General features: G+C 35.5%; 1 protein-coding gene across 1 annotated transcript in view; it reads left to right on the top strand.

Annotated features, from left to right (window-relative positions):
• The window catches only part of LOC107688718 (unconventional myosin-XVI-like), a 218,296-nt gene that overhangs the window by 89,345 nt on the left and 116,001 nt on the right, over positions 1-12,950 (top strand). The window contains exons 10-12 of the mRNA XM_016486454.1: positions 546-656; positions 5,283-5,348; positions 9,045-9,172. Coding sequence (XP_016341940.1) covers positions 546-656; positions 5,283-5,348; positions 9,045-9,172 — 305 coding nt within the window. The remainder of the gene's footprint in view (positions 1-545; positions 657-5,282; positions 5,349-9,044; positions 9,173-12,950) is intronic.

Raw genomic sequence — 12,950 nt, 5'->3', positions numbered from 1 at the left:
TTCACCCCCCGGAGCCGTGTGAGGCACGTTTTATTATGGATGCGTGCGCTTTATTTGACGACTTTTGGACTGTTGAACGGAAACACCCACCCACTGCAATGATAGTGCTTAGTAGAGCAAGGACAATTTTTAATATAACTCCGATTGGATTCGTCTGAAAGAAGAAAGTCATATACACCTAGGATGCCTCGAGGGTGAGTAAATCACAGGCTAATTTTAATTTTTGGGTGAACTAACCCTTTAAGAATAACATGCTCTGATAAATCATACACAATGAAACCAGGACATTTATTAAAGTAGGCTTAAAAGTTCACCAAAATATCAACATAAAATATACTTATTATATATTTATTTTTCCTACTAAAGGGATTGAAACATCTAGTTCTATTAGCTTTACTTACTTGTGTTGTTCCAAATACAAATGCTGTTAATTTGTTTATGTGGAATACAAAGGAGAATTTCATATTGCCTTTAAAATACACCGGAATATTTGAATCATTTGAGTATTTCCGATTTTGTAATAAGGAATGTGTTTTGTGTTCCAGGTGAAACTAATGCCTCCTGCTCCTAATGATGACCTTGCATCCCTCAGTGAACTCACGGACAGCAGTCTGCTCTACGAGATGCAGAAGCGCTTTGCTAACGACCAGATATATGTACGTAAATACACAAACACACATACAATCATAGGGGCTATAATGAAGAGGGCAGTTGGTTACTCAGAGTTATGCATTAATCATGTCACTTCCTAAATCCACAAATTGAGAATAAACACACAGTTAGGATTCCAACCCTCAGTCTAACCCGTTCAGGAAGAGCCTTTCATTCTCTGTCTTAACCCACCCTGAAGGAGTTGATGTCCGGATTCTAGCCTTTATCATACACTGTGATAGATGTGGTCTTTCACCAAGCCATCCGGTCCAGTGTGCCTTTCTCACACACACACACACACACACACACACACACACACACACACACTGCTGCTGGATCTCTTGTCTTGAGGTCTTGGAGAGTGGCCAAGGCCTCTGTTTATAGCATGGCCAGGGACTGGTGTTTGGATGGCAGCCCTCTAGTTCTCACTGTATTCAGGCCAAAGACTTGAGCCAGCCCTGGGGAGATGAAAAGACATTCTTACATTGACTCTCTGTTAACGGCTGCTGTCGTTACTGCTGTTGTTACCACAATAGCTGTTGCTACTATAAATCTTGGCCACTGACATTATTATATGTCTTGATGGTACTATAATCCTACAGCTGTAATAACTCAGTTATTCTTGATTCTATCTCTGCCACCATGGATACTGTCAAAACCATTACTGCTATTTATATTTAAAGGGCCATTGCTCCAAAGACTGGTAGTTTAGTTTCATATGACAGTTTTTTTACCTTCTTTCAGAATTGAACAGTCTATTTTGCTGTCGACTTTTGTGAATAATATCAGTTAACGATTGGCTAGACATAGATGGATATGATTGGGTATTATACTGAAAATTATTTTATCTATTTGCAAACATTTTTGAGGCATTTTCTAAAATAGAGCAACATAGTGACTATCACTGTGATTTCAATGTGGTTTGTAATTTGGACCTAATGACACCAGAGTTGTTCATTATTATTATTTTTTTTTTTAAATATATGCGAATCTGTTAAAAATCTGTTACTTAGAATTGACTCTCAACTATTAACTCTCAACTATTTATTTGCGCCATCATTCAAACATTCACAGAAGTCTTCAGTTGATTGTCAGTATATTAACTATTACTTTTGCCCTAATAAACTCCTAATTTGCTGCTTATTAAAAGTTAGTAAGGTAGTTGTTAAGTTTAGTTATGGTGTATAATTAAGAGAGCTAAAATATGGTCATACAGAATAAGGCATTAATATGTGCTTTATAAGTGCTAATAAACATTTTCATTTAGACATTTAGCAGATGCTTTTATCCAAACGCGACTTACAAATGAGGACAATGGAAGTATTCATAATCAACAAAAGAGCAATGATACGCAAGTGCTATAACAAGTCTCAGTTAGCTTAACGCAGTACACGTAGCAAGGGTTTTTTAATTATATAATAAAAAGAAAACTGATAGAATAGAAAAAAGAATAGAGCAAGCCAGTGTTAGAGGTCTTTTTTGCTTTTTGTTAATTGTATAATAAAAAGAAAATAAATAGATAGAATACAAAAAAGAATAGAGAAGCTAGTGTTAGTTTTTTATTTTTATTTTATTTATTTATTTTTTAAACAAAACAAAACAAGCAGTTAGTAAATGAATAGAGTGTAAGTCTAGTTTTTAAGAATAGAATTAGAATAGAGAGTGCTAGAGTTAGAGGGTCAAATAAAGATGGAAGCGATGTGTTTTTAGCCAATTCTTGAAGATGGCTAAGGACTGTTCGGATTGAGTTGGGCAGATCATTCCACCAGGAGGGAACAAAGACAAATAAAGATTGTGCAGAAAGATACACAATACACAATCTTCCAGCTTAGAATTAAGTCATTATGTACATCAACAGTAATTTGGGACAAATTATGTGATTTTTATGGAAAACGCAGTCTGTTATTATGTCTCCACCAATGTCAAAAGCAAACCTACACCCTTGCTTAAAATTATAATCAAATACTTTACATGCGCTTTAGTGATTGATTTATATGAATGCTTTTATGTCAGAAGAACAATCCTCAGCATGGACAATTCCGTAGAGGATCCATTCTTACATGTATTCACCCTCACTTCATGTCTGTTATTCAGTCTTGACGGAGAGTTATCTTTTCTTGTGAATCGATGGGCATACGATTGAAGGAATAAATCCATCTCTATATTCATCTCCCTCCTCAACGTGGATCGTTTGAGCAGGCCTGCGGTCTATGTCTGCATGCGGGCAGTAATGCCTGGCAGTCGACTACACACTTTGCTCGTTCATGACCGGAGCCAAATCTATGCTTAATGGCTGCTGCTATTCCCACACTTTACAATGGGGCATAATGCAGTCTCCCTACTGAGGCTGATATGGAGGGAGAGAGCAGAGATAGGGTCTTTTGTGTAACACTGTAATGGGGTCTAATGATGTCTGTCATTACGGCAATGATGGATAGAGATGGTGATGTTTACTGATCGTTTAGCGAGAGATGGAAAGAGTGAGAGATGCCAGACGCGCACTTTATAAGAGGGGATTGATCCATGTTTCCCTCAGAAGATGAGAAGTCCAGTCTTATGATGCTAGTTTAGTTCATTCACCTCTAGATATTCTCTAGTACCTCTAAAGAGTGCTCTCTGATCTCTAAAGTCTTGTCATAGTAAAGAATGTTCACAAACCTCTGAGAACAGGTCCAAGTTTGCCCGTATGTCAGTATTCATCAGATGTTCTGTGAAAGATTTGTGAAACTAAAAGGTTACTGACCTTCAGGGTGTTATTGAGAGCACACTAGTATAACACAACAGCAACCTAGTCCTCTATTCCCAGCAGCCATTGCTGTCATCTTCATGATAACAGGGCTTGTAATAGAGTAATCTGACCAGGAGTGAGAGTTGAGGCTGGTGCAGCTGACCCTCTTGAGAGATAAATTAGCAGTTGGCCTGTACTGATACCCTCAGGACTCGTGAGAGCCATTGTACTGCAGCTGCAGGAGGAATTATTATGTGGTGTTTAAGGGAGAGTTTATCTGAAATAGCCAATGCCACAATAATTGACATGGAAAAGGAACTTAGCTACAAATAGCAGAGACAGGCTTTGTAATCAGAATGTCTTCCTGTACTAAAGTAATAGCTCATAATTTTATAGAAATACACTACTACTGTTCAAAAGTTTGGGGTCAGACTTAGTATTTCAAATAAGTGTTTCTTTTGACTTACTATTTAGCAAATAATTATTGGGGGAGAAAAGTAATTTGTAAATGTATAAAAAAGATATACAACTTTTTTTCAACATTGATAATAAGAAGTGTTTCTTGCAGCAAATCAGCATATTAGAATGATTTCCGCAGGATAATGTGACTGAAGACTGGAGTAATGATGCTGAAAATGGAGCTTTGCCATCACAGGAATACATTTAATTTAAAATATATTGAAATAATAAAAAGGTATTTTACATTATAATAATATTTCACAATATTACCGTTTTGCTGTTTTTTTTTTTAACCAAATATATAAACATGAGTCTTAACATTAAGACATTTTACCAGCACCAAACTTCTGAACAGTAGTTTAGCTCAAAACAAATATGCAGTTCTGCTTGTGGACAGTGGCATCGTGGACGGGCACACAGGGCACGCACTGTTGGGTGGCCCCGCGAAAACCTCCCCATGCTGGGTTGTGTCGTATCATGTGTCAACTATAGCCAGAGATATTGTCAAAAGCATCAATTATTGGCAATATTAAGAGGATTTGGCATTTCCAATAAATGTAGGTCTGTTACATTATTCTTATTATTAGGCCTATTATTAGGTTACTTTTATGATTTTGCGCTACGTCACTGCTTGTGGATATCTAAATTGCTAGTGAGTACGTTATTAAAAATGAAACATCCAAAACTGTACATGGCATCATCACGAAGACGAACTATATGCTTATAAGTGAAATTCCGGAGGGGACGTCGGATGGCGTCACGTGGGGACGTAATGACGTGTGCCATTAATCAAACTATGTACTATAACATGTAAAACGGGAACATGAAAAGAATATTCTAAAAGCAACTCATGTAAACACCATAATCATAATATTGGCTTATTTAGAATAAGGTAAATAATTAGATTACTGATGTCCATGTAAACGTCAGTGTCTCAAACAAAACTCTGATTATCTTTCAAAGATTTGACGCTATTAATCTTACAAACTGTCTTAAAAGGAGTATTGAACACACAATAAGAAATTGTGAAGAATGTTTGGTAATCAAACAGTTGCCGGTAGCCATTGACCTACATTTTTTTTCATATCATGGAAGTCAGTGGCTACTGGCAACTATTTGGTTACCAACATTCTTTAAAATTTATATTGTTGTGTTCAACAGAATAAATAAACTTATTCAGGTTTGGAACAACCTAATTGGCATTTCTGGGTGAACTGTCCCTTTAAAAACAGTGATTAGGTCATCTCTCATTTTAGTTCAAGGTCTCATTTGATCAACTCCGTAAACATGACAATATTTTGAAGGAGACCATTGTGCTTTAGGCTCTCAAAAGTTGTGTAGCACAAACCAATCCGAATGAAACTATTGGTTTCAGCCAGTCCTTGCCATTAGACTGTGGGAATGTTGAGGCTAAAACTTTTTTTTTCAAATTCTGTTTTTTCAGACTTACATTGGACACATTCTTCTCCTCATTAACCCTTACAAGGACCTACCCATCTACTCTAATCTGGTAAGTACAGAGTCACACATTCGTTGTTTGTTTATTTATTTAATTTAATTTAAATACATTTTTAATTCATTCACATTATGGTTTAGAGCATTCATCTGTCTAGTCATTTTAAGCTGTTCTCTAGTTCACACTCTGTAAGCACAGCGCAGCACTTTCAGTTCAAACAGGACTTGATCTCGTGATAAATTATTCATAGCCTTCCTGACAGTGATAGCCTACTCAACATACAGCTCCCACTTCCTGTGCCCTCTTCATCTCCCCATCAGATATCCACTCCTCCTTTCTCTATTTATTTCTGTATATTCCTTCGGCTTGTTAGAGGTTCTCAAGTTTAGCGTCCGTCCAGCCCCGACTACCATCCCCTCTGATACAGCTGGCTGTCCACAGAAAGGCAGAGTTGATGAGAGCACACTCATCAGGGACACACAGCGTGTGCCACCCGCCGCTAAGAAAAATAAAAGCTGACAAGATGACCATCTGTCCACCGTAACGCTTTACTGGCACGTGAAGGGGAGCAGAGGAGTTGATGAAACACACACCACACACACACTTTACAAATGATATGCAGTGGGTCCGTTGTGACGTTGGCCCCCTGCATCAGAGACTCATTTCAGGCATGATTTCTCCAGTGTGTCCCCCAGACTGGGGCTCAGATTCAGAATGACACACTGAGAAAGAAGGGCATATGTACCATCATCTGTGATGACCTCAGACCACCATCATGCTCAAGTTACATCACCTGACCCCCTTTATCGCAAACTCTATATAATCGTTCTCTGTCCTTCAGTGCAAAACCTACATCTTGTCCTTCTAAGTTTCAAGTTTCCCATCAGTCATTTTTTCTGTTTTTCATGTTTTGTTATTTTTAAATGTTTATTTGAATGCTTTGGTTTGTGTCTTTTTTCTGTCATGTTTTTTTTGTTTTGTTTCTTTTAAATGTCTATTTTTTTAGTTTTATTTCGTTTCTTTGTGTGTGTGTGTGTACTTGTTTATGCTACATTGTGGGGACCAAATGTCCCCATAAGGATAGTAAAACCTGAAATGTTTGACATTGTGGGGACAGGCCTGCGGTCCCCATGAGGGGAAAAATATTATTAAAAATATTAAATGATGTTTATCTGAAAGTGTAACAATGCAAACATGTTTTCTGTAAGGGGTAGGTTTAGGGTTAGGGGATAAAAAATATTGTTTGGTCAGTATAAAAGTAATAGAAGTCTAGGGAAAGTCCCCACAATTCACAGAAACAAATGTGTGTGGTGTGTGTTTATTAGCTTTTTGTTTGGTTTGTGTTTTGCTTGGTTTTGTGTTTTTCAAATTCAAAATTGCTTTATTGGCATGACTGTAAAAAAATACAATATTGCCAAAGCTTGGAATATATGTGTAGAAATATAATGATAACAATGAAAAGATCAAAATAATAGAAGAAAACATTATAATAATTTAAACAATAATAAATTACAATAATAAACAAATTAGAAAGTGTGAACATTTGATACCACAGTGTTTAACATATAAACATACACATGCTACACATGCATTGTAAACAGTAGGTAAACTTTGTTTTTGAAACTTGTATTTTCCTCTGTTTGATAGTAAAACCTGAAATGTTTGACATTGTGGGGACAGGCCTGCGGTCCCCATGAGGGGAAAAATATTATTAAAAATATTAAATGATGTTTATCTGAAAGTGTAACAATGCAAACATGTTTTCTGTAAGGGGTAGGTTTAGGGTTAGGGGATAAAAAATATTGTTTGGTCAGTATAAAAGTAATAGAAGTCTAGGGAAAGTCCCCACAATTCACAGAAACAAATGTGTGTGGTGTGTGTTTATTAGCTTTTTGTTTGGTTTGTGTTTTGCTTGGTTTTGTGTTTTTCAAATTCAAAATTGCTTTATTGGCATGACTGTAAAAAAATACAATATTGCCAAAGCTTGGAATATATGTGTAGAAATATAATGATAACAATGAAAAGATCAAAATAATAGAAGAAAACATTATAATAATTTAAACAATAATAAATTACAATAATAAACAAATTAGAAAGTGTGAACATTTGATACCACAGTGTTTAACATATAAACATACACATGCTACACATGCATTGTAAACAGTAGGTAAACTTTGTTTTTGAAACTTGTATTTTCCTCTGTTTTTTTTTTTTTTTGTTTGGTTTGTGTTTTGTTTAGTTTTGTATTTTTCTCTGTGTTTTTGTATTTTGTTTTGTGTTTGTTGTTTCTTTTAAATTCTTGTTTTTTGTTGTTGTTCAGTTGTATGTTTTGTTTGGACTTATTTGTTTTTGGTTTTATTTTTTGTAGTATGTTTTGTTTCTTTAAAATGTTTATTTGTGGGGTTTGGTTTCTGTTGTTTTTGTTTTGTTTCTTTTAAATTTTTAATTTAAAATTTTTTGTTTTATTTGTTTTTGTGTGTTTTAATTATCTTTTTGTTTGGTTTTGTGTTTTTCTGTGTGTACATGTTTTTGTTTTTGTGCTGTGTTTGTTGTTTCTTTTAAATGCTTGTTTTTTGTTCAGTTGTGTGTTTTGTTTGAATTCTCTTTATTTGTTCAGTTTTTGGTTTTATTACAGTATTATTGTTTTTTTTTTTGTTGTTTTCTTTGTTTCTTTTAATCTTTTATTATTTATTTTTTTTTGCATATATGGCACATACAGTATGCCTGTTAAGGCTGCAATTTTCGTGATTCATACACAGCTTGTGTCTCACTCACTCTTCCACTGTCCTTCCTGTGTCCTCTATGGCTCTGTCATACAGCTTATGTGTACAGTATGTGTGCTGTGTCTCAGTGGTAAAGGGTAATGAGATCTCAGCATTAGCTTTTTTTCCTCAAATTGGGCTAAAATTTAGCTTACTCTGCATGTCACACACGTACTAACACGCATAACCTTTCTGTTTCTAACACCTAGAAATATAGCCAGATACTAAATCTGCAGTGTTGCATGAGTTTTATTCTTGCTGTGTGAGGATATTTTTTATGTTTAGGTCTTTTAGCCTTGCACAGAATTCAGATCTAAATATGGCATCTCTCTTATTACTCAAGACTCTGCGCTTGGCCTCCTAGCTTAGTTATTTCACTTTTTCCCTGCCTGTGTTTAGATTAGCAATTCCTGCAAAAGATACCAGCAAAGAACAGCATTTGAGTTGAGTTCAGGTGTTTGTTTTAGGTTTGTTTTAATTAAATTTGCATGAAAGCCACTTTGGTCAGCAGGTTGTTTTCAGTCACCTGGACAAGAATCTAATCCTCGTGCAGAACATGGATATACATGTTTAAATAAATGCAACTAAGACAAGAACAATCACAGCATGCAAATAAATGTAAGAATAAAGACTAATTAGTGATACTCGTATCACAGTGCCATCATTGCTGTTGACTGCATTCTGAATTTTTAGTTTTAACATTACATTTCTTTAATTGTTTGACTTCAACATTTGCAAAAGGTAGCACAGCTAAGACCTGAAGTTGTCTACAAAATAAAGTTTTAAATGTCTAAAGAGTGTTTAAAGAGGCTTTACGTTAATTGCTTCAGGCTTAATTAACTCCAGGAGCTTAATGCACGGAGGTTTAGAGCTAATCCTGACCAGAGCGCTCAAAGAATATCAATCCAAACACTGTAATGAAGTGCACAGGTCATGGGAAATTAGCAGTGTTATGTAAATGTGTAACATCTCTCTTTCTGTCTCTCAGGTCAGTCAGTTGTATCTGAGCTCCAGTGGTCGTCTGTGTTCCTCTCTCCCGCCTCATATCTTCTCTTCAGCTGAGCGCGCCTATCACATGATGCTGCAGGAGCGACGCCCACAGTGTTTCATCATCAGGTGCCGTCCAATGACATGCATAACATTGCCACGTTTGTCATACATTCTTAACATTTCCATGTTTTTTTTGCACAGTCAGTATCTTTTTCTTGATCCAGTAAGCACTATATTTGCATTGTGTATATTCTTACGTCAGATTGGCTTCATCAGTAGGATGGTGGTGATTCCCCTTGAGGTGGATGCCCTATTACGCTCTAAATCACAATGACTAGAAAAATGCATGTCCTAAAACTGTTGGCCTTAAACTGTCGTGTGGCTCTAAAATAGATGATATTCTCTTAGGTGGCTTTATCACTGCTGCAGCCTGACAGTTTTGGCCCAGTTCACAACAGTGGCGACCTTCACTGTGTGATACTTGATGTGCGGAGTTAGGAAGTCAAAAGCCATGGGAATCTCCAATCCTGTACAATTGATAAAGCTGCCTGGATGAGTGGGCAAAGCATCTCAAATAACAGTGTTAAACTTTGGGGCATCTGAAAATGGGGACAATTGAAAACAGAAAATTATACATTTCATAAAAGCTTCATCAGATATAAATATTCATCAGGGGAATATCTGGGTGTTTTAAAATTTTAGACATAGAGAATTTAATTAGAGAAAGAAATTAATACAATGTTAACAATTGAATGGATTTTTAAGGGTTACATGATAAACAAGCTTTTATGGCATTTTAAATGTTTTGTTAAGGCTTTGTTGTTTAATAAACATGTTTAATAAACTTAAAATAAATAAAAATAAAATAATACATAATTTATTGCAAACACTTTACTGTAAGGTCCAACATTTATTCATTGACTTACTATGAACCACACATTTGTTACATTATTTAATAATTTTTGCTAACCCTAGTTAATAAAAATAAAACTGTTCATGTTAACTTTGGTCTATTAGGTAATATTACCATATACACATTTTGATTTCAATAATATATTAGTAAATATAAAAAATAACATCATCTAAGATTAATAAATGATTGACGTATTTTTTCATTGTTAATGTTAACAAATGTAGTTAACTAATGTTAACAAATGGAGCCTTAAAGTATTTTATTTTATTTATTTTTTTATACCTTCCCTTATCCTGCAATCACAAATTACTGAAAAAAAATAAAATAATAATAATAAAAAAATATATAATGGATATTCATTGGTTGAAAGGTAAATAAACCACAACACATGTCCAGATGCTCCCAAATACATTCCACTGGACATGTTCTACCTTCTGTCATTGATGCACCAGCTTGGAGTTTGGTAAAGCGGTCCGCAGCTCAGTAAGTGATCCTGTGCTGATGGAGTGGTTCAGATGAGATTGTGTTAGAGACGCTTGCTCCAATGTTTGGGAGACTCCTGCATCACCCCAGCAGTTCTCGCGAAACGCTGTCACGGAGACAAATGTGCTGGGGATGGTGTAAATCCAAACCTGTTAAAAGCTCTCAGCGAGATTAATGGATGCAGGGGCAGTGGTGTAGCCCGCGCTGTGTCCTGCTTTGCACTCCGGTCATCTCTGATTGCAATTAAGTCCTGTTTCACATTCTGGAGCTCCTCCACTGGCCCGATCCCGGTTTCGCTGAGCTAGAGAGGATCTGACAGCTACTTTAATGCCCTCTCTGCGTGGGCTATCCATCACACACACACACACACACACACACACACACACACACACACACACCCCCTACAGGTGAGAGCAGATCGCTGCCGCCATGCTCTAGTGACTACAGAACCAGGGAAACAAAAGTGGTGGAATGTTGGTTCAAGGGGCTCACAAACACACACACACACACACCTACTCGCTACTGGAATGCATTGTGCCCTTGAATTCAATTACAACCTAGAATGGATTTCCAAAAAGAAATGGAAAAAATGAGAAGAAAAAGCATCAGACCCTCCAGAAAATGATTAGTGGGAGGCCAAATGACCTTTAAAAACCATCTGCTCAGACTGCTTTTCTTCCATTCACTCTCTCTCGTGGGTCTCTCCTAGCATCCAGGCTCTTCACACTGCGGGTGGAGGCTGTAGTTATCACTGTGAGCTGTTTGACTGTGCTTTATGGCTCATTTTAAGAGGTCGTAACATTGAACAGTGGAGTAATTAATAAAGTTACTGTACGTCGTCAAGAATATTGAAGTGGGATGTATGGCAGTAACGAGACAAGATATGTGTCTACCAAAGCCCTTGTTAGATGTTGAGTCGTAGTGTGGATTAACACCCTGTAAATATACTGCTGGAGGACATAGTTTAGAAAAAAAAAGATATTGCAAATCTTTCAAAGCTTTCAAAACGCTGTCGTAGCTTGCTAGCCCTATTCTAAAACCTGCTGATTACCTAGACAGCATTTAAAGCATCATAAATGTGCATCTAACGCAAAGCCTGTTACAGAAGGTGATTCTGCATGTCTTTTTGTGAACAAAACCAGAATAAAAAAATGAAATTAAATTAACAGTTTAATTAACATTGAATAAACAGTCACAACATTGACAAACTCTTTCAACTCAACAAACTCGCAATTATAAATGTACTTATGTACGTAAATAAATGTACACCAGCTTTTAACAATTTGGACTTTATTTATTTGTTTTTTTTGTTTGTCTGTTTATTTGTTTGTTTGTTTGATCTAAATTAAATTAAAAAGTAATATTGGTAAATATTAGTAAAAATAAAAAATTAATTGTGTGCTATTTTAATATGTTTTAAGCCTTTAGTGTCACATGATTCTTCAGAAATCATCCTAATATACTGATTTGGTACCACATAAATAAATAATATAAATAATAATAATATAATAAAATAAATAATAATAAACATGACATAAAAGTACTTAATTACTAGAAATTACAGTGATTTGTTTTCCATGTTTTCCCAAAGAAACTAGTAAGATTGTGAAATGTAATTTATTCTTGCTATGCAAAGCTGAATTTTCAGCATCATTACGCCAGTCTTCAAGTGTCACATGATCCTTTCTCAGAAATGATTGTAATTTTCTGATTTTCTGATTATCAATGTTGACAACAGTTGTGCGAAATGCAACAAAGATGCATTAAATTAATCAAAAGTGACATATAAAAGTCAAGATAAAGTTACAAATGATTTAAATGCCAATAAAATGATCTTCATATATCATTGATAATAATAATAATAATAATAATAATAATAATAATAATAATAATTATTATTATTATTATTATTATTATTATTATCAATGATATATGAAGATCATTTTATTGGCATTTAAATCATTTGTAACTTTATCTTGACTTTTATATGTCACTTTTGATTAATTTAATGCATCTTTGTTGCATTTCGCACAACTGTTGTCAACATTGATAATCAGAAAATCAGAAAATTACAATCATTTCTGAGAAAGGATCATGTGACACTTGAAGACTGGCGTAATGATGCTGAAAATTCAGCTTTGCATAGCAAGAATAAATTACATTTCACAATCTTACTAGTTTCTTTGGGAAAACATGGAAAACAAATCACTGTAATTTCTAGTAATTAAGTACTTTTATGTCATGTTAATTAGAGGTCGACCGATGTATCGGTTTTGCCGATGAATCGGCACCGATAGTTGATTGCTGGAACTATCGGTTATCGACAAAAATCCATGCCGATAGTTTTCCAGGTTGTGTCCATTGCTGGAGCGGCTGAGAAGGGTCTGCTGCCATTATACAGTGCGAGAGCGGCCTCTAGTGGTTGAAATCACTGACAGCACATGCTATTTGTTTAGACACGTGATACTGCACGCTGAACAGAGCGGGAAACTTCAGACGCGGATTTAA

Source organism: Sinocyclocheilus anshuiensis, unplaced genomic scaffold (assembly GCF_001515605.1).
Source record: "Sinocyclocheilus anshuiensis isolate Anshui unplaced genomic scaffold, SAMN03320099.WGS_v1.1 scaffold9, whole genome shotgun sequence".
NCBI lineage: Eukaryota > Metazoa > Chordata > Actinopteri > Cypriniformes > Cyprinidae > Sinocyclocheilus > Sinocyclocheilus anshuiensis.
The sequence above is the reverse complement of the archived record's forward strand: the minus strand, read 5'-3'. Positions and strand labels throughout refer to the sequence as shown.